Source organism: Scyliorhinus torazame, chromosome 9, assembly GCF_047496885.1.
Source record: "Scyliorhinus torazame isolate Kashiwa2021f chromosome 9, sScyTor2.1, whole genome shotgun sequence".
Lineage (NCBI taxonomy): Eukaryota > Metazoa > Chordata > Chondrichthyes > Carcharhiniformes > Scyliorhinidae > Scyliorhinus > Scyliorhinus torazame.
In genome coordinates, this window is record NC_092715.1 from 7252951 (window position 1) to 7272251 (window position 19301).

Here is a 19301-nt window from a genome sequence, read left to right on the forward strand (position 1 = left end):
GTGTACAGAGACGGGGAGTGTGTACAGTGACGGGGAGAGTGTACAGTGACGGGGAGTGTGTACAGTGACGGGGAGTGTGTACAGAGACGGGGAGAGTATACAGTGACGGGGAGTGTGTACAGAGACGGGGAGAGTATACAGTGACGGGGAGTGTGTACAGAGACGGGGAGTGTGTACAGAGACGGGGAGTGTGTACAGAGACGGGGAGAGTGTACAGAGACGGGGAGTGTGTACAGAGACGGGGAGTGTGTACAGAGACGGGGAGTGTGTACAGTGACGGGGAGTGTGTACAGAGACGGGGAGTGTGTACAGAGACGGGGAGTGTGTACAGAGACGGGGAGTGTGTACAGAGACGGGGAGTGTGTACAGAGACGGGGAGTGTGTACAGTGACGGGGAGAGTGTACAGTGACGGGGAGTGTGTACAGTGACGGGGAGTGTGTACAGAGACGGGGAGAGTATACAGTGACGGGGAGTGTGTACAGAGACGGGGAGAGTATACAGTGACGGGGAGTGTGTACAGAGACGGGGAGTGTGTACAGAGACGGGGAGTGTGTACAGAGACGGGGAGAGTGTACAGAGACGGGGAGTGTGTACAGTGACGGGGAGTGTGTACAGAGACGGGGAGAGTATACAGTGACGGGGAGTGTGTACAGAGACGGGGAGAGTGTACAGAGACGGGGAGTGTGTACAGAGACGGGGAGTGTGTACAGAGACGGGGAGTGTGTACAGTGATAGGGGAGAGTGTACAGAGACGGGGAGTGTGTACAGAGACGGGGAGTGTGTACAGAGACGGGGAGTGTGTACAGAGACGGGGAGAGTGTACAGAGACGGGGAGTGTGTACAGTGACGGGGAGTGTGTACAGTGACGGGGAGTGTGTACAGTGACGGGGAGTGTGTACAGTGATAGGGGAGAGTGTACAGAGACGGGGAGAGTGTACAGAGACGGGGAGTGTGTACAGTGATAGGGGAGAGTGTACAGAGACGGGGAGAGTGTACAGTGACGGGGAGTGTGTACAGTGACGGGGAGTGTGTACAGTGACGGGGAGTGTGTACAGTGATAGGGGAGAGTGTACAGAGACGGGGAGTGTGTACAGTGATAGGGGAGTGTGTACAGTGATAGGGGAGAGTGTACAGAGACGGGGAGAGTGTACAGTGACGGGGAGTGTGTACAGTGACGGGGAGTGTGTACAGAGACGGGGAGTGTGTACAGAGACGGGGAGTGTGTACAGAGACGGGGAGTGTGTACAGAGACGGGGAGTGTGTACAGTGACGGGGAGTGTGTACAGTGATAGGGGAGAGTGTACAGAGACGGGGAGAGTGTACAGTGACGGGGAGTGTGTACAGTGACGGGGAGTGTGTACAGTGACGGGGAGTGTGTACAGAGACGGGGAGTGTGTACAGAGACGGGGAGAGTGTACAGAGACGGGGAGAGTGTACAGTGACGGGGAGTGTGTACAGTGACGGGGAGTGTGTACAGAGACGGGGAGTGTGTACAGAGACGGGGAGTGTGTACAGAGACGGGGAGTGTGTACAGAGACGGGGAGTGTGTACAGAGACGGGGAGTGTGTACAGAGACGGGGAGTGTGTACAGTGACGGGGAGTGTGTACAGTGACGGGGAGTGTGTACAGTGACGGGGAGTGTGTACAGTGATAGGGGAGAGTGTACAGAGACGGGGAGAGTGTACAGAGACGGGGAGTGTGTACAGTGATAGGGGAGAGTGTACAGAGACGGGGAGAGTGTACAGTGACGGGGAGTGTGTACAGTGACGGGGAGTGTGTACAGTGACGGGGAGTGTGTACAGTGATAGGGGAGAGTGTACAGAGACGGGGAGAGTGTACAGAGACGGGGAGTGTGTACAGTGATAGGGGAGAGTGTACAGAGACGGGGAGAGTGTACAGTGACGGGGAGTGTGTACAGTGACGGGGAGTGTGTACAGAGACGGGGAGTGTGTACAGAGACGGGGAGTGTGTACAGAGACGGGGAGTGTGTACAGAGACGGGGAGTGTGTACAGTGACGGGGAGTGTGTACAGTGATAGGGGAGAGTGTACAGAGACGGGGAGAGTGTACAGTGACGGGGAGTGTGTACAGTGACGGGGAGTGTGTACAGTGACGGGGAGTGTGTACAGAGACGGGGAGTGTGTACAGAGACGGGGAGAGTGTACAGAGACGGGGAGAGTGTACAGTGACGGGGAGTGTGTACAGTGACGGGGAGTGTGTACAGAGACGGGGAGTGTGTACAGAGACGGGGAGTGTGTACAGAGACGGGGAGTGTGTACAGAGACGGGGAGTGTGTACAGAGACGGGGAGTGTGTACAGAGACGGGGAGTGTGTACAGAGACGGGGAGTGTGTACAGAGACGGGGAGTGTGTACAGAGACGGGGAGTGTGTACAGAGACGGGGAGTGTGTACAGAGACGGGGAGTGTGTACAGTGACGGGGAGTGTGTACAGAGACGGGGAGTGTGTACAGAGACGGGGAGTGTGTACAGAGACGGGGAGTGTGTACAGAGACGGGGAGTGTGTACAGAGACGGGGAGTGTGTACAGAGACGGGGAGTGTGTACAGAGACGGGGAGTGTGTACAGTGACGGGGAGTGTGTACAGAGACGGGGAGTGTGTACAGAGACGGGGAGTGTGTACAGAGACGGGGAGTGTGTACAGAGACGGGGAGTGTGTACAGTGACGGGGAGTGTGTACAGAGACGGGGAGTGTGTACAGAGACGGGGAGTGTGTACAGAGACGGGGAGTGTGTACAGAGACGGGGAGTGTGTACAGAGACGGGGAGTGTGTACAGAGACGGGGAGTGTGTACAGAGACGGGGAGTGTGTACAGAGACGGGGAGTGTGTACAGTGACGGGGAGTGTGTACAGTGATAGGGGAGAGTGTACAGAGACGGGGAGAGTGTACAGTGACGGGGAGTGTGTACAGTGACGGGGAGTGTGTACAGTGACGGGGAGTGTGTACAGAGACGGGGAGTGTGTACAGAGACGGGGAGAGTGTACAGAGACGGGGAGAGTGTACAGTGACGGGGAGTGTGTACAGTGACGGGGAGTGTGTACAGAGACGGGGAGTGTGTACAGAGACGGGGAGTGTGTACAGAGACGGGGAGTGTGTACAGAGACGGGGAGTGTGTACAGAGACGGGGAGTGTGTACAGAGACGGGGAGTGTGTACAGAGACGGGGAGTGTGTACAGAGACGGGGAGTGTGTACAGAGACGGGGAGTGTGTACAGAGACGGGGAGTGTGTACAGTGACGGGGAGTGTGTACAGAGACGGGGAGTGTGTACAGAGACGGGGAGTGTGTACAGAGACGGGGAGTGTGTACAGAGACGGGGAGTGTGTACATAGACGGGGAGTGTGTACAGAGACGGGGAGTGTGTACAGAGACGGGGAGTGTGTACAGAGACGGGGAGTGTGTACAGTGACGGGGAGTGTGTACAGAGACGGGGAGTGTGTACAGAGACGGGGAGTGTGTACAGAGACGGGGAGTGTGTACAGAGACGGGGAGTGTGTACAGAGACGGGGAGTGTGTACAGTGACGGGGAGTGTGTACAGAGACGGGGAGTGTGTACAGTGACGGGGAGTGTGTACAGAGACGGGGAGTGTGTACAGTGACGGGGAGTGTGTACAGAGACGGGGAGTGTGTACAGTGACGGGGAGTGTGTACAGAGACGGGGAGTGTGTACAGAGACGGGGAGTGTGTACATGTCTGGTCAGCACACGGGTTGCTGTACTTCTCACCCTTTTGATTCTTTGTGGCTCCCTGTGTTTGCATATTTACCGCCATTGACTCGGGCCTCTGGAAAGATATGGGGCGGAATTCCCCCCCCCCCCACGCCGGGTGGGAGTATCGCCAGGGTGCCGCGCGTGTCTCGCCACGCTGCCCCGACGCCTGCACGCGATTCTCCCACCTCCCCAAACCGGCGTGGCGAGAATCTCGGCTGCCCGCTGGGAGACTCGGCGTTTGTAACGGGCGAGCGGCGATTCTCCGGCCCGGATGGGCCGAGCGGCCTGCCCAACACCACAGGTTCCCGCCGGCGCCGTCCACACCTGGTCGCTGCCGGCGGGAACAGCGCGGGAACACTGGGGGGCCGCCTGTGGGGGGGGAGGGGGTTCCTGCACCGGGTGGGGGCCTCAAATGGGGTCTGGCCACGATCGGTGCCCACCGATCGGCAGGCCGGCCTCTCGGAATGAGGACCTCCTTTCCTCCGCCGCCCCGCAACATCCATCCGTCATCTCCTTGCGGGGCAGCCTCGGGGAGAACGGCAACCGCGCATGCGCGGGTGACGCCAGTGACACGGCAGCAGGCACGTCATTTACGCGGCGCCGCTTTTACGCGGTGCCAATGCCCGGCGTGCGTAAATGACGCGACGCCGCTCCGGGTGGTGGGAGAATAGGGGGCTGGGAGCGGGCTCCCACGCTGGAGTGAAACACTCCGGTTTTCACTGCGGCGTCGGGACTTAGTCTCCCGATGGGAGAATTGCGCCCAAGGTTTGACCCATGGTGCGTTGGGGAACAGAGTATTTTGCTGAGTATGTGGGGTGCTGTTACCCCTTCGGCTCCTCGGGGCATTGACTGCCCCGTCTGCATCATCTCCATGGAACACAATGAGTGGGGTGTTAGTCAGTAGGATGATTTTGCTGTTTCTGTATTTCCCCTCTCTCATTGCAGGGTGCGTTGAGGAGGATGGAGAAGTGTTGTTCGGGTCGCTCCAGGAGATCCTCAAAGCGGCCGTGATGGTCGATGCAGATGTGATTACAGAGACTTTTGAACTTTTGATGCAGACTGCAAAGGATTATGGTAGCAGTTTGCCGGGGCTGGTACCTGATGGTCTATACCTGCCTGCGCCTCCGTTATACTGTCCGCAGCCAGCCATCGACAGTGAGGTAAGCTTGGGGTAACGTGAACTGGCACAGCTAGGCTGAGTGCCACCAGCTTTGGCCTAATGAAGCTTCTGTCCAGTCAGCACACAGTGTGTTGCTCAGTCGGCTGGACGGCTGGTTCATAACTCAGGGCGAGGCCAGCAGCGTGGGTTCAATTCCCAAACCGGTGAGGCTATTCCTGAAGGTTCCACCTTCTCTACCTTGCCCCTTTCCTGAGGTGTGGGGATCCTCGGGTTAAATCACCACCAGTCAGATCTCCCTCTCGAAGGGGAAAGCAACCTGTGGTCATCTGGGACTATAGCTATCTGACTTGTGGAAGTGTGTGAACAGTGATTTTATGACTGCATTGCAGTGATATCACAGTCCTTTATCAATACACCCTCAGGACCTGGGGCTTAGCCATTGGGAGCAGCTTGAGGAAGAGATGACCTTATAAATCACATTCAAGTACTGTAACTCCAAACTGAGGCTTCAAACGTCCGTAGGCCAAAGGAGCTGGCAGAGAATTGCAGGAACAAGAGGGAGACTTTCCAAGGCAGGAGATATGATAATCGTTATGATCATAAGCAGGCTTACATTAACACTGCAATGGAGTTACTGTGAAAAGCTCCTAGTCGCCACATTCCGGCGCCTGTACGGGAGTGTTTAAACTAGTATGGCAGAGGGGTGGGCACCGGAGCAATAGGTCAGAAGGTGAGAGCATTGAGGGAGAACTAGGGAATAGGGACAGTGTGGCCCTGAGGCAGAGCAGACGGGGAGAAGTTGCTGAACACAGCGGGTCTGGTGGCCTGAAGTGCATATGTTTTAATGCAAGAAGTATTACGGTAAGGCAGATGAACTTAGAGCTTGGATTACTACTTGGAACTATGATGTTGTTGCCATTACAGAGACCTGGTTAAGGGAAGGACGGGATTGGCAGCTAAACGTTCCAGGATTTAGATGTTTCAGGCGGGATAGAGGGGGATGTAAAAGGGGTGGCGGAGTTGCGCTACTGGTTAGGGAGAATATCACAGCTGTACTGCGGGAGGACACCTCAGAGGGCAGTGAGGCTATATGGGTAGAGATCAGGAATAAGAAGGGTGCAGTCACAATGTTGGGGGTTTACTACAGGCCTCCCAACAGCCAGCAGGAGATAGAGAAGCAGATAGGTAGACAGATTTTGGAAAAGAGTAAAAACAACAGGGTTGTGGTGATGGGAGACTTCAACTTCCCCAATATTGACTGGGACTCACTTAGTGCCAGGGGCTTAGACGGGGCGGAGTTTGTAAGGAGCATCCAGGAGGGCTTCTTAAAACAATATGTAGACAGTCCAACTAGGGAAGGGGCGGTACTGGACCTGGTATTGGGGAATGAGCCCGGCCAGGTGGTAGAAGTTTCAGTAGGGGAGCATTTCGGGAACAGTGACCACAATTCAGTAAGTTTTAAAGTGCTGGTGGACAAGGATAAGAGTGGTCCTAGGGTGAATGTGCTAAATTGGGGGAAGGCTAATTATAACAATATTAGGCGGGAACTGAAGAACCTAGATTGGGGGTGGATGTTTGAGGGTAAATCAACATCTGACATGTGGGAGGCTTTCAAGTGTCAGTTGCAAGGAATTCAGGACCGACATGTTCCTGTGAGGAAGAAGGATAAATATGCAAATTTCGGGAACCTTGGATAACGAGAGATATTGTAGGCCTCGTCAAAAAGAAAAAGGAGGCATTTGTCAGGGCTAAAAGGCTGGGAACAGACGAAGCCTGCGTGGAATATCAGGAAAGTAGGAAGGAACTTATGCAAGGAGTCAGGAGGGCGAGAAGGGGTCACGAAAAGTCATTGGCAAATAGGGTTAAGGAAAATCCCAAGGCTTTTTACACGTACATAAAAAGCAAGAGGGTAGCCAGGGAAAGGGTTGGCCCACTGAAGGACAGGCAAGGGAATCTATGTGTGGAGCCAGAGGAAATGGGCGAGGTACTAAATGAATACTTTGCATCAGTATTCACCAAAGAGAAGGAATTGGTGGATGTTGAGTCTGGAGAAGGGGGTGTAGATAACCTGGGTCACATTGAGATCCAAAAAGACGAGGTGTTAGGCGTCTTGAAAAATATTAAGGTAGATAAGGGTCCAGGGCCTGATGGGATCTACCCCAGAATACTGAAGGAGGCTGGAGAGGAAATTGCTGAGGCCTTGACAGAAATCTTTGGATCCTCACTGTCTTCAGGTGATGTCCCGGAGGACTGGAGAATAGCCAATGTTGTTCCTCTGTTTAAGAAGGGTAGCAAGGATAATCCAGGGAACTACAGGCCGGTGAGCCTTACGTCAGTGGTCGGGAAATTACTGGAGAGAATTCTTCGAGACAGGATCTACTCCCATTTGGAAGCAAATGGACGTATTTGTGAGAGGCAGCATGGTTTTGTGAAGGGGAGGTCGTGTCTCACTAACTTGATAGAGTTTTTCGAGGAGGTCACTAAGATGATTGATGCAAGTAGGGCAGTAGATGTTGTCTATATATATGGACTTCAGTAAGGCATTTGACAAAGTCTCTCGTGGTAGACTGGTACAAAAGGTGAAGTCACACGGGATCAGGGGTGAGCTGGCAAGGTGGATACAGAACTGGCTAGGTCATAGAAGGTAGAGAGTAGCAATGGAAGGGTGCTTTTCTAATTGGAGAGCTGTGATTAGTGGTGTTCCGCAGGGATCAGTGTTGGGACCTTTGCTGTTCGTAGAATGTAACTGGTCTGATTAGTAAGTTTGCAGACGACACAAAGGTTGGTGGAATTGCGGATAGCGATGAGGACTGTCGGAGGATACGGCAGGATTTAGATTGTTTGGAGACTTGGGCGGAGAGATGGCAGATGGAGTTTAATCCGGACAAATGTGAGGTAATGCATTTTGGAAGGTCTAATGCAGGTAGGGAATATAGAGTGAATGGTAGAACCTTCAAGAGTATTGAAAGTCAGAGAGATCTAGGTGTACAGGCCCACAGGTCACTGAAAGGGGCAACACAGGTGGAGAAGGTAGTCAAGAAGACATAAGGCACGCTTGCCTTCATTGGCCGGGGCATTGAGTATAAGAATTGGCAAGTCATGTTGCAGCTGTATAGAACCTTAGTTAGGCCACACTTGGAGTATAGTGTTCAATTCTGGTCGCCACATTACCAGAAGGATGTGGAGGCTTTAGAGAGAGTGCAGACGAGATTTACCAGAATGTTGCCTGGTATGGAGGGCATTAGCTATGAGGAGCAGTTGAATAAACTCGGTTTGTTCTCACTGGAACGAAGGAGGTTGAGGGGCGACCTGATAGAGGTCTCCAAAATTATGAGGGGCATAGACAGAGTGGATAGACAGAGGCTTTTTCCCCAGGGTAGAGGGGTCAATTACTAGGGGGCATAGGTTTAAGGTGAGAGGGGCAAGGTTTAGAGTAGATGTACGAGGCAAGTTTTTTACGCAGAGGGTAGTGGGTGCCTGGAACTCGCTACCGGAGGAGGTGGTGGAAGCAGGGACGATAGTGACGTTTAAGGGGCATCTTGACAAATATATGAATAGGATGGGAATAGAGGGATACGGACCCAGGAAGTGTAGAAGATTGTAGTTTAGTCGGGAAGCATGGTCGGCACGGGCTTGGAGGGCCGAAGGGCCTGTTCCTGTGCTGTACATTTCTTTGTTCTTTGTACACAGAGAGAGAATTCAGAATGTCCAATTCACCCAACAGCACGTCTTTCGGGACTCCAACCCTCGGATGGTGTATTTGACCTTCTCCAGATGGAGAAATTCCGGCAGGTCTGCCAGCCAGCTGTGGGTGGTGTTGCCGATCGCCAGCCGGGCAGGATTCTCTGGCGTGTGATTAGAGAAGCGAAAGCCTGGGCGTCGGCCCTCTTCCCCATGTGTATCTCTGGCGAGTGATTGGATTGTAACACTGGCAGAATGCAGGGTGGAGGATGAGAAGACAGAGTGACATTTGTGACTATGCTGTGACTGACTGAATGTTGTTGTTTATAATTAATGGTCTCTTCCATCTCCAGAGCATTGGACTGGACTCTGGGTTAGCGACGGAGAAAGCTGCTCGGCAGAAGGTGTCTGTCGTCCTTCAGCAGCTCCTCATGCTCTTCAGGGCTTCTCGCTGCTCCCTGCCAGCAGCCCACTGGTATATTGACAAACTCCGATATGGTCAAAAAGTCATGAATAAGGTAAATCAGACTGGCAGGAATTGCTCCCAACGAGACATTTTCAACTCCTGTTTCAGCCTCTGATCGGAAAATAGGGCTTTTTCTGAGGGGAAGTGGTCAGGGGGCTAAGATAACTGCAGCTTTCAGATACACCCGCCCTCCCTTCATATACATAGAAACCTAGAAAATAGGAGCAGGACGAGGCCATTCAACCCTTCGAGCCTGGTACCCCATTCATTATGATCCTGGCTGATCATCAGGTTCAACACCCTGATCCCGCCTCCCCCCCCATATCCCTTAACCCCTTTCGCCCCAAGAGCTGTATCTAATTCCTTCTTGAAATTACACAGCGTTTTGGCCACAACTACTTTCTGTGGGAGTGAATTCCACAGATTCACCGCTCTCTGGGTGAAGATATTTCTCCTCACCTCAGTCCTAAAAGGTTTACCCCGATGGGATCCATAGTGCAGGTTATAACAAATCCCATTAATTTCCCTAATTTCGTTACTGATACTAATTTCCTTCAGCTCCTCACCAAAACCTGTGTTTCTCGGAACCTCCGGACATTATTCATGTCTCCCTTGGTGAAGACTGAAGCAAAGTATGAATTTAGTTCCTCAGCCATTTCTTTGTTCCCTGTTATGAATTTCCCTGTTTCTGACTGTAAGGGGCCTACATTAGTTTTTATTAATCTTATTCTATTTTTACATACCTATAGAAACTTTTACAGTTAGTTTTTCTGTTCCCTGCGAGTTTTCTTTCAAATTGTACTTTCCCTTCTTAATCATTCCCTTGGTCTGCCTTTGCTGAATTGTAAACTGTTCCCAATCCTCCGGTCTATTGCTTTTTCTTGCTAATTTGTTTGCCTCTCCTTTGAATCTAATACTATCTCCAATTTCACTGTAAGCCATGGTTTGGCCACAGCTCCCTTTCTACTCTTGCGCCAAATAGGAATAAACAACTTTTGGAGTTCACGCCTTGAATGCTGCCATTGCCTGTCCGCTGTCCTTCCTTTCAGTATTGTTTCCCAGTCCATCATAGAATCCCTACAGGGCAGAAGGAGGCCATTCAGCCCATCACGTCTGCACCGACCCTCTGTAAACCTGTAACCCCACCTAATCTTTGAGCACTAAGGGACAATTTTACCATGGCCAATCCACCTAACCTGCACATCATTGGACTGTGGGAGGAAACCGGAGCACCCGGAGGAACCCACGCAGACACGGGGAGAACGTGCAGACTCCGCTCAGTTAGTGACCCGAGGCTGGAATTGAACCTGGGACCCTGGCGCTGAGGCAGCAGTGCTAACCACTGTGCCACCGTGCCACATACCATCATAGTTACCTTTATTGGGATTCAGGACCTTGGTCTCAGAATCAACTAACTCACTATCAACCTTGAGAAAGAATTCTACCATGTTATGGTCACTCATCCCCAAGGGTTCTCTCACAACTACACTGCTAACTAATCCTTTCTCATTGCACAACACCCAGTCCACAATATCGGTGGCCCCGCACTCTTTTCATATCCTTGACCCTGCCCACCCTTTGGATCCTCGACCCTGTCCTCCCTCCGGATCCTCGACCCCGCCCTCTCTCCAGATCCTCAACCCCGCCCTCTCCAGATCCTCGATCCCGCCCTCTTCCCAGATCCTCAATCCCGCCCTCCCGCCGGATCCTCGACCCCGCCCTCTCTCCAGATCCTCGATCCAGCCCTCTTCCCAGATCCTCAACCCCGCCATCTCCAGATCCTCAACCCCGCCCTCTCCAGATCCTCAACCCCGCCCTCCCTCCAGATCCTCGACCCCGCCCTCTCTCCAGATCCTCGATCCCGCCCTCTTCCCAGATCCTCAACCCCGCCCTCTTCCCAGATCCTCAACCCCGCCATCTTCAGATCCTCGATCCCGCCCTCTCTGCAGATCCTCGATCCCGCCCTCTCTCCAGATCCTCGACCCCGCCCTCTCTCCAGATCTTCGACCCCGCCCTATCTCCAGATCCTCGATCCCGCCCTCTTCCCAGATCCTCAACCCCGCCCTCTTCCCAGATCCTCGATCCCGCCCTCTCTCCAGATCCTCGATCCCGCCCTCTCCTGATCCTCGACCCTGCCCTCTCCAGATCCTCGACCCCGCCCTCTCTGCAGATCCTCGACCCTGCCCTCTCCAGATCCTCAACCCCGCCCTCCCTCCAGATCCTCGACCCCGCCCTCTCTCCAGATCCTCGATCCCGCCCTCTTCCCAGATCCTCAACCCCGCCATCTCCAGATCCTCGATCCCGCCCTCTCTGCAGATCCTCGATCCCGCCCTCTCTCCAGATCCTCGACCCCGCCCTCTCTGCAGATCCTCGATCCTGCCCTCTCTCCAGATCCTCGATCCCGCCCTCTCCAGATTCTCGATTCCGCCCTCTCCAGATCCTCGGCCCGCCCTCTCCAGATCCTCGACCCCACCCTCTCTCCAGATCCTCGACCCCGCCCTCTCTCCAGATCCTCCATCCTGCCCTCTCTCCAGATCCTCCATCCTGCCCTCTCTCCAGATCCTCGATCCCGCCCTCCCTCCAGATCCTCGACCCCGCCCTCTCTCCAGATCTTCGACCCCGCCCTCTCCAGGTCTTCGACCCCGCCCTCTCCAGATCCTCGATCCCGCCCTCTCCAGATCCTCGATCCTGCCCTCTCTCCAGATCCTCGATCCCGCCCTCTCCAGATCCTCGATCCCGCCCTCTCCAGATCCTCGACCCCTCCCTCTCTCCAGATCCTCGACCCCGACCTCTCTCCAGATCCTCGACCCCACCCTCTCTCCAGATCCTCGACCCTGCCCTCTCCAGATCCTCGACCCTGCCCTCTCCAGATCCTCGACCCTGCCCTCTCCAGATCCTCGACCCTGCCCTCTCTCCAGATTCTCGATCGCGCCCTCTCCAGATCCTCGACCCCGCCCTCTCCAGATCCTTGACCCCGCCCTCTCTCCAGATCCTCGATCCCGCCATCTCCAGATCCTCGACCCCGCCCTCTCTGCAGATCCTTGACCCCGCCCTCTCTCCAGATCCTTGACCCCGCCCTCTCTCCAGATCCTCGACCCCGCCCTCTCCAGATCCTCGACCCCGCTCTCTCTCTCCAGATCCTTGACCCCGCCCTCTCTCCAGATCCTCGACCCCGCCCTCTCTCCAGATCCTCGATCCTGCCCTCTCTCCAGATCCTCGACCCCGCCCTCTCTCCAGATCTTCGACCCCACCCGCTCTCCAGATCCTCGATCCCGCCCTCTCCAGATCCTCGACCCAGCCCTCTCTGCAGATCCTCGATCCTGCCCTCTCTCCAGATCCTCGACCCCGCCCTCTCCAGATCCTCGACCCCGCCCTCTCCAGATCCTTGACCCCGCCCTTACTCCAGATCCTCGACCCCGCCCTCTCCAAATCCTCGATCCCGCTCTCTCTCCAGATCCTCAATCCCGCCCTCCCTCTAGATCCTCGATCCCGCCCTCTCTCCAGATCCTCGATCCCGCCCTCTTCCCAGATTCTCAACCCCGCCATCTCCAGATCCTCGATCCCGCCCTCTCTGCAGATCCTCGATCCCGCCCTCTCTCCAGATCTTCGACCCCGCCCGCTCTCCAGATCCTCGATCCCGCCCTCTCCAGATCCTCGACCCAGCCCTCTCTGCAGATCCTCGATCCTGCCCTCTCTCCAGATCCTCGACCCCGCCCTCTCTCCAGATCCTCGATCCTGCCCTCTCTCCAGATCCTCGACCCCGCCCTCTCCAGATCCTCGACCCAGCCCTCTCTCCAGATCCTCGATCCTGCCCTCTCTCCAGATCCTCGATCCCGCCCTCTCCAGATCCTCGACCCCACCCTCTGTCCAGATATTCGACCCCGCCCTGTCCAGATCCTCGATCCCGCCCCCTCCAGATCCTCAATCCCACCCTCTCTCCAGATATTCGACCCCGCCCTCACCAGATATTTGACCCCGCCCTCTCGCCAGATCCTCGACCCCGCCCTCTCCAAATCCTCGATCCCGCTCTCTCTCCAGATCCTTGACCCCGCCCTCTCTCCAGATCCTTGACCCCGCCCTCTCTCCAGATCCTCGACCCCGCCCTCTCCAGATCCTCGACCCCGCTCTCTCTCTCCAGATCCTTGACCCCGCCCTCTCTCCAGATCCTCGACCCCGCCCTCTCTCCAGATCCTCGACCCCGCCCTCTCCAGATCCTTGACCCCGCCCTCTCTCCAGATCCTCGATCCCGCCATCTCCAGATCCTCGACCCCGCCCTCTCTGCAGATCCTCGATCCTGCCCTCTCTCCAGATCCTCAATCCCGCCCTCCCTCCAGATCCTCGATCCCGCCCTCTCTCCAGATCCTCGATCCCGCCCTCTTCCCAGATTCTCAACCCCGCCATCTCCAGATCACCGATCCCGCCCTCTCTGCAGATCCTCGATCCCGCCCTCTCTCCAGATCTTCGACCCCGCCCTCTCTCCAGATCCTCGATCCCGCCCTCTCCAGATCCTCGACCCAGCCCTCTCTGCAGATCCTCGATCCTGCCCTCTCTCCAGATCCTCGACCCCGCCTTCTCTGCAGATCCTCGATCCTGCCCTCTCTCCAGATCCTCGATCCCGCCCTCTCCAGATATTCGACCCCACCCTCTGTCCAGATATTCGACCCCGCCCTGTCCAGATCCTCGATCCCGCCCCCTCCAGATCCTCAATCCTGCCCTCTCCGGATCACCCGCCCTTTCTCCAAACCCTCAATCCCACCCTCTCTGCAGATCCTCGATCCCGCCATCTCCAGATATTCGACCCCGCCCTGTCCAGATCCTCGATCCCGCCCCCTCCAGATCCTCAATCCTGCCCTCTCCGGATCACCCGCCCTTTCTCCAGACCCTCAATCCCACCCTCTCTCCAGATCTTCGACCCCGCCCTCGCTCCAGATCCTCGATCCCGCCCTCTCCAGATCCTCGACCCAGCCCTCTCTGCAGATCCTCGATCCTGCCCTCTCTCCAGATCCTCGACCCCGCCCTCTCCAGATCCTCGACCCCGCCCTCTCCAGATCCTTGACCCCGCCCTCACTCCAGATCCTTGACCCCGCCCTCTCCAAATCCTCGATCCCGCTCTCTCTCCAGATCCTTGACCCCGCCCTCTCTCCAGATCCTCGACCCCGCCCTCTCCAGATCCTCGACCCTGCTCTCTCTCTCCAGATCCTTGACCCCGCCCTCTCTCCAGATCCTTGACCCCGCCCTCTCTCCAGATCCTCGAACCCGCCCTCTCCAGATCCTCGACCCCGCCCTCTCTCTAGATCCTCGACCCCGCCCTCTCTCCAGATCCTCGACCCCGCCCTCTCTCCAGATCCTCGACACCGCCCTCTCCAGATCCTCGACCCCGCCCTCTCTCCAGATCATCGACCCCACCCTCTCTCCAGATATTCGACCCCGCCCTCTCCAGGTCCTCGACTCCGCTCTCTCCAGATCCTCAATCCCGCCCTCCCTCCGGATCCTCGACCCCGCCCGCTCTCCAGATCCACGACTCCGCCCTCTCCAGATCCTCGACCCCGCCCTCTCTCCAGATCCTCGACTCCGCCCTCTCCAGATCCTCAATCCCGCCCTCCCTCCAGATCCTCGATCCCGCCCTCTCTCCAGATCCTCGATCCCGCCATCTTCCCAGATTCTCAACCCCGCCATCTCCAGATCCTCGATCCCACCCTCTCTGCAGATCCTCGATCCCGCCCTCTCTCCAGATCTTTGACCCCGCCCTCTCTGCAGATCCTCGATCCCACCCTCTCCAGATCCTCGACCCAGCCCTCACTGCAGATCCTCGATCCCGCCCTCTCCAGATCCTCGATCCTGCCCTCTCTCCAGATCCTCGATCCCGCCCTCTCCAGATCCTCGACCCCGCCCTCTCCAGATCCTCGATCCTGCCCTCTCTCCAGATCCTCGACCCCGCCCTCTCTCCAGATCCTCGATCCCACCCTCTGTCCTGATATTCGACCCCACCCTGTCCAGATCCTCGATCCCGCCCCCTCCAGATCCTCAATCCTGCCCTCTCCGGATCACCCGCCCTTTCTCCAAACCCTCAATCCCGCCCTCTCTCCAGATCCTCGACTCCGCCCTCTCCAGATCCTCAATCCCGCCCTCCCACCAGATCCTCGATCCCGCCCTCTCTCCAGATCCTCGATCCCGCCCTCTTCCCAGATTCTCAACCCCGCCATCTCCAGATCCCCGATCCCGCCCTCTCTGCAGATCCTCGATCCTGCCCTCTCTCCAGATCCTCGACCCCGCCCTCTCTGCAGATCCTCGATCCTGCCCTCTCTCCAGATCCTCGACCCCGCCTTCTCTGCAGATCCTCGATCCTGCCCTCTCTCCAGATCCTCGATCCCGCCATCTCCAGATCCTCGACCCCGCCCTCTCTGCAGATCCTCGATCCTGCCCTCTCTCCAGATCCTCAATCCCGCCCTCCCTCCAGATCCTCGATCCCGCCCTCTCTCCAGATCCTCGATCCCGCCCTCTTCCCAGATTCTCAACCCCGCCATCTCCAGATCCCCGATCCAGCCCTCTCTGCAGATCCTCGATCCCGCCCTCTCTCCAGATCTTCGACCCCGCCCTCGCTCCAGATCCTCGATCCCGCCCTCTCCAGATCCTCGACCCAGCCCTCTCTGCAGATCCTCGATCCTGCCCTCTCTCCAGATCCTCGACCCCGCCTTCTCTGCAGATCCTTGATCCTGCCCTCTCTCCAGATCCTCGATCCCGCCCTCTCCAGATATTCGACCCCACCCTCTGTCCAGATATTCGACCCCGCCCTGTCCAGATCCTCGATCCCGCCCCCTCCAGATCCTCAATCCTGCCCTCTCCGGATCACCCGCCCTTTCTCCAAACCCTCAATCCCACCCTCTCTGCAGATCCTCGATCCCGCCATCTCCAGATATTCGACCCCGCCCTGTCCAGATCCTCGATCCCGCCCCCTTCAGATCCTCAATCCTGCCCTCTCCGGATCACCCGCCCTTTCTCCAGACCCTCAATCCCACCCTCTCTCCAGATCTTCGACCCCGCCCTCTCTCCAGATCCTCGATCCCGCCCTCTCCAGATCCTCGACCCAGCCCTCTCTGCAGATCCTCGATCCTGCCCTCTCTCCAGATCCTCGACCCCGCCCTCTCCAGATCCTCGACCCCGCCCTCTCCAGATCCTCGACCCCGCCCTCTCCAGATCCTTGACCCCGCCCTCACTCCAGATCCTCGACCCCGCCCTCTCCAAATCCTCGATCCCGCTCTCTCTCCAGATCCTTGACCCCGCCCTCTCTCCAGATCCTTGACCCCGCCCTCTCTCCAGATCCTCGACCCCGCCCTCTCCAGATCCTCGACCCTGCTCTCTCTCTCCAGATCCTTGACCCCGCCCTCTCTCCAGATCCTTGACCCCGCCCTCTCTCCAGATCCTCGAACCCGCCCTCTCCAGATCCTCGACCACGCCCTCTCTCCAGATCCTCGACCCCGCCCTCTCTCCAGATCCTCGACCCCGCCCTCGGTCCAGATCCTCGACACCGCCCTCTCCAGATCCTCGACCCCGCCCTCTCTCCAGATCCTCACCCCACCCTCTCTCCAGATATTCGACCCCGCCCTCTCCAGGTCCTCGACTCCGCTCTCTCCAGATCCTCTATCCCGCCCTCCCTCCGGATCCTCGACCCCGCCCGCTCTCCAGATCCACGACTCCGCCCTCTCCAGATCCTCGACCCCGCCCTCTCTCCAGATCCTCGACTCCGCCCTCTCCAGATCCTCAATCCCGCCCTCCCTCCAGATCCTCGATCCCGCCCTCTCTCCAGATCCTCGATCCCGCCCTCTTCCCAGATTCTCAACCGCGCCATCTCCAGATCCTCGATCCCACCCTCTCTGCAGATCCTCGATCCCGCCCTCGCTCCAGATCTTTGACCCCGCCCTCTCTGCAGATCCTCGATCCCACCCTCTCCAGATCCTCGACCCAGCCCTCACTGCAGATCCTCGATCCCGCCCTCTCCAGATCCTCGATCCTACCCTCTCTCCAGATCCTCGATCCCGCCCTCTCCAGATCCTCAATCCTGCCCTCTCTCCAGATCCTCGATCCCGCCCTCTCCAGATCCTCGACCCCGCCCTCTCCAGATCCTCGATCCTGCCCTCTCTCCAGATCCTCGACCCCGCCCTCTCTCCAGATCCTCGATCCCACCCTCTGTCCAGATATTCGACGCCACCCTGTCCAGATCCTCGATCCCGCCCCCTCCAGATCCTCAATCCTGCCCTCTCCGGATCACCCGCCCTTTCTCCAAACCCTCAAGCCCACCCTCTCTCCAGATATTTGACCCCACCCTCTCTCCAGATCCTCGACCCCACCCTCTCTCCAGATATTCGACCCCGCCCTCTCCAGGTCCTCGACTCCGCTCTCTCCAGATCCTCAATCCCGCCCTCCCTCCGGATCCTCGATCCCGCCCTCTCTCCAGATCCTCGACTCCGCCCTCTCCAGGTCCTCAATCCCGCCCTCCCTCCAGATCCTCGATCCCGCCCTCTCTCCAGATCCTCGATCACGCCCTCTTCCCAGATTCTCAACCCCGCCATCTCCAGATCCTCGATCCCGCCCTCTCTGCAGATCCTCGATCCCGCCCTCTCTCCAGATCTTCGACCCCGCCCTCTCTCCAGATCCTCGATCCTGCCCTCTCTCCAGATCCTCGACCCCGCCCTCTCTGCAGATCCACGATCCTGCCCTCTCTCCAGATCCTCGATCCCGCCCCCTCCAGATCCTCGACCCCACCCTCTGTCCAGATATTCGACCCCGCCCTGTCCAGATCCTCGATCCCGCCCCCTCCAGATCCTCAATCCTGCCCTCTCCGGATCACCTGCCCTTTCTCCAGCCCCTCAATCCCACCCTCTCTCCAGATATTCGACCCCGCCGTCACCAGATATTCAACCCCCCCTCTCTCCAGATCCTCGACCCCGCCCTCTCCAAATCCTCGATCCCGCTCTCTCTCCAGATCCTTGACCCCGCCCTCTCTCCAGATCCTCGACCCCGCCCTCTCCAGATCCTCGACCCCGCTCGCTCTCTCCAGATCCTTGACCCCGCCCTCTCTCCAGATCTTTGACCCCGCCCTCTCGCCAGATCTTTGAACCCGCCCTCTCGCCAGATCCTCGACCCCGCCCTCTCCAGATCCTCAACCCCGCCCTCTCTCCAGATCCTCGACATCGCCCTCTCCAGATCCTCGACCCCGCCCTCTCTCCAGATCCGCGACCCGACCCTCTCTCCAGATATTCGACCCCGCCCTCTCTCCAGATCCTCGACCCGACCCTCTCTCCAGATATTCGACCCCGCCCTCTCCAGGTCCTCGACTCCGCTCTCTCCAGATCCTCAATCCCGCCCTCCCTCCGGATCCTCGACCCCGCCCTCTCTCCAGATCCTTGACTCCGCCCTCTCCAGATCCTCGACCCCGCCCTCTCTCCAGATCCTCGACTCCGCCGTCTCCAGATCCTCAATCCCGCCCTCCCTCCAGATCCTCGACCCCGCCCTCTCTCCAGATCCTCGATCCCGCCCTCTTCCCAGATTCTCAACCCCGCCATCTCCAGATCCTCGATACCGCCCTCTCTGCAGATCCTCGATCCCGCCCTCTCTCCAGATCTTCGACCCCGCCCTCTCTCCAGATCCTCGATCCCGCCCTCTCTCCAGATCCTCGATCCCGCCCTCTCTCCAGATCCTCGATCCCGCCCTCTTCCCAGATTCTCAACCCCACCATCTCCAGATCCTCGACCCCGCCCTCTCTGCAGATCCTCGATCCCGCCCTCTCTCCAGATCTTCGACCCCGCCCTCTCTCCAGATCCTCGATCCCGCCCTCTCTCCAGATCCTCGATCCCGCCCTCTCTGCAGATCCTCGATCCCGCCCTCTCTCCAGATCCTCGATCCCGCCCTCTCTGCAGATCCTCGATCCTGCCCTCTCTCCAGATCCTCGATCCCGCCCTCTCCAGATCCTCGACCCCACCCTCTGTCCAGATATTCGACCCCGCCCTGTCCAGATCCTCGATCCCGCCCCCTCCAGATCCTCAATCCTGCCCTCTCCGGATCACCCGCCCTTTCACCAAACCCTCAATCCCACCCTCTCTGCAGATCCTCGATCCCGCCATCTCCAGATCCTCGACCCCGCCCTCTCTCCAGATCCTCGATCCCGCCATCTCCAGATCCTCGACCCCGCCCTCTCCAGACCCTCGATCCCGCCCTCGCTCCAGATCTTCGACCCCGCCCTCGCTCCAGATCTTCGACCCCGCCCTCTCTCCAGATCCTCGATCCCGCCATCTCCAGATCCTCGACCCCGCC

General features: G+C 57.7%; 1 protein-coding gene across 1 annotated transcript in view; it reads left to right on the top strand.

The window, feature by feature from the left end:
- LOC140429943 (ciliogenesis and planar polarity effector 1-like) overlaps positions 1 to 19301 on the top strand; it is a 687141-nt gene that overhangs the window by 245376 nt on the left and 422464 nt on the right. Inside the window, exons 18-19 of the mRNA XM_072517533.1 lie at positions 4672 to 4886; positions 8881 to 9045. Coding sequence (XP_072373634.1) covers positions 4672 to 4886; positions 8881 to 9045 — 380 coding nt within the window. The remainder of the gene's footprint in view (positions 1 to 4671; positions 4887 to 8880; positions 9046 to 19301) is intronic.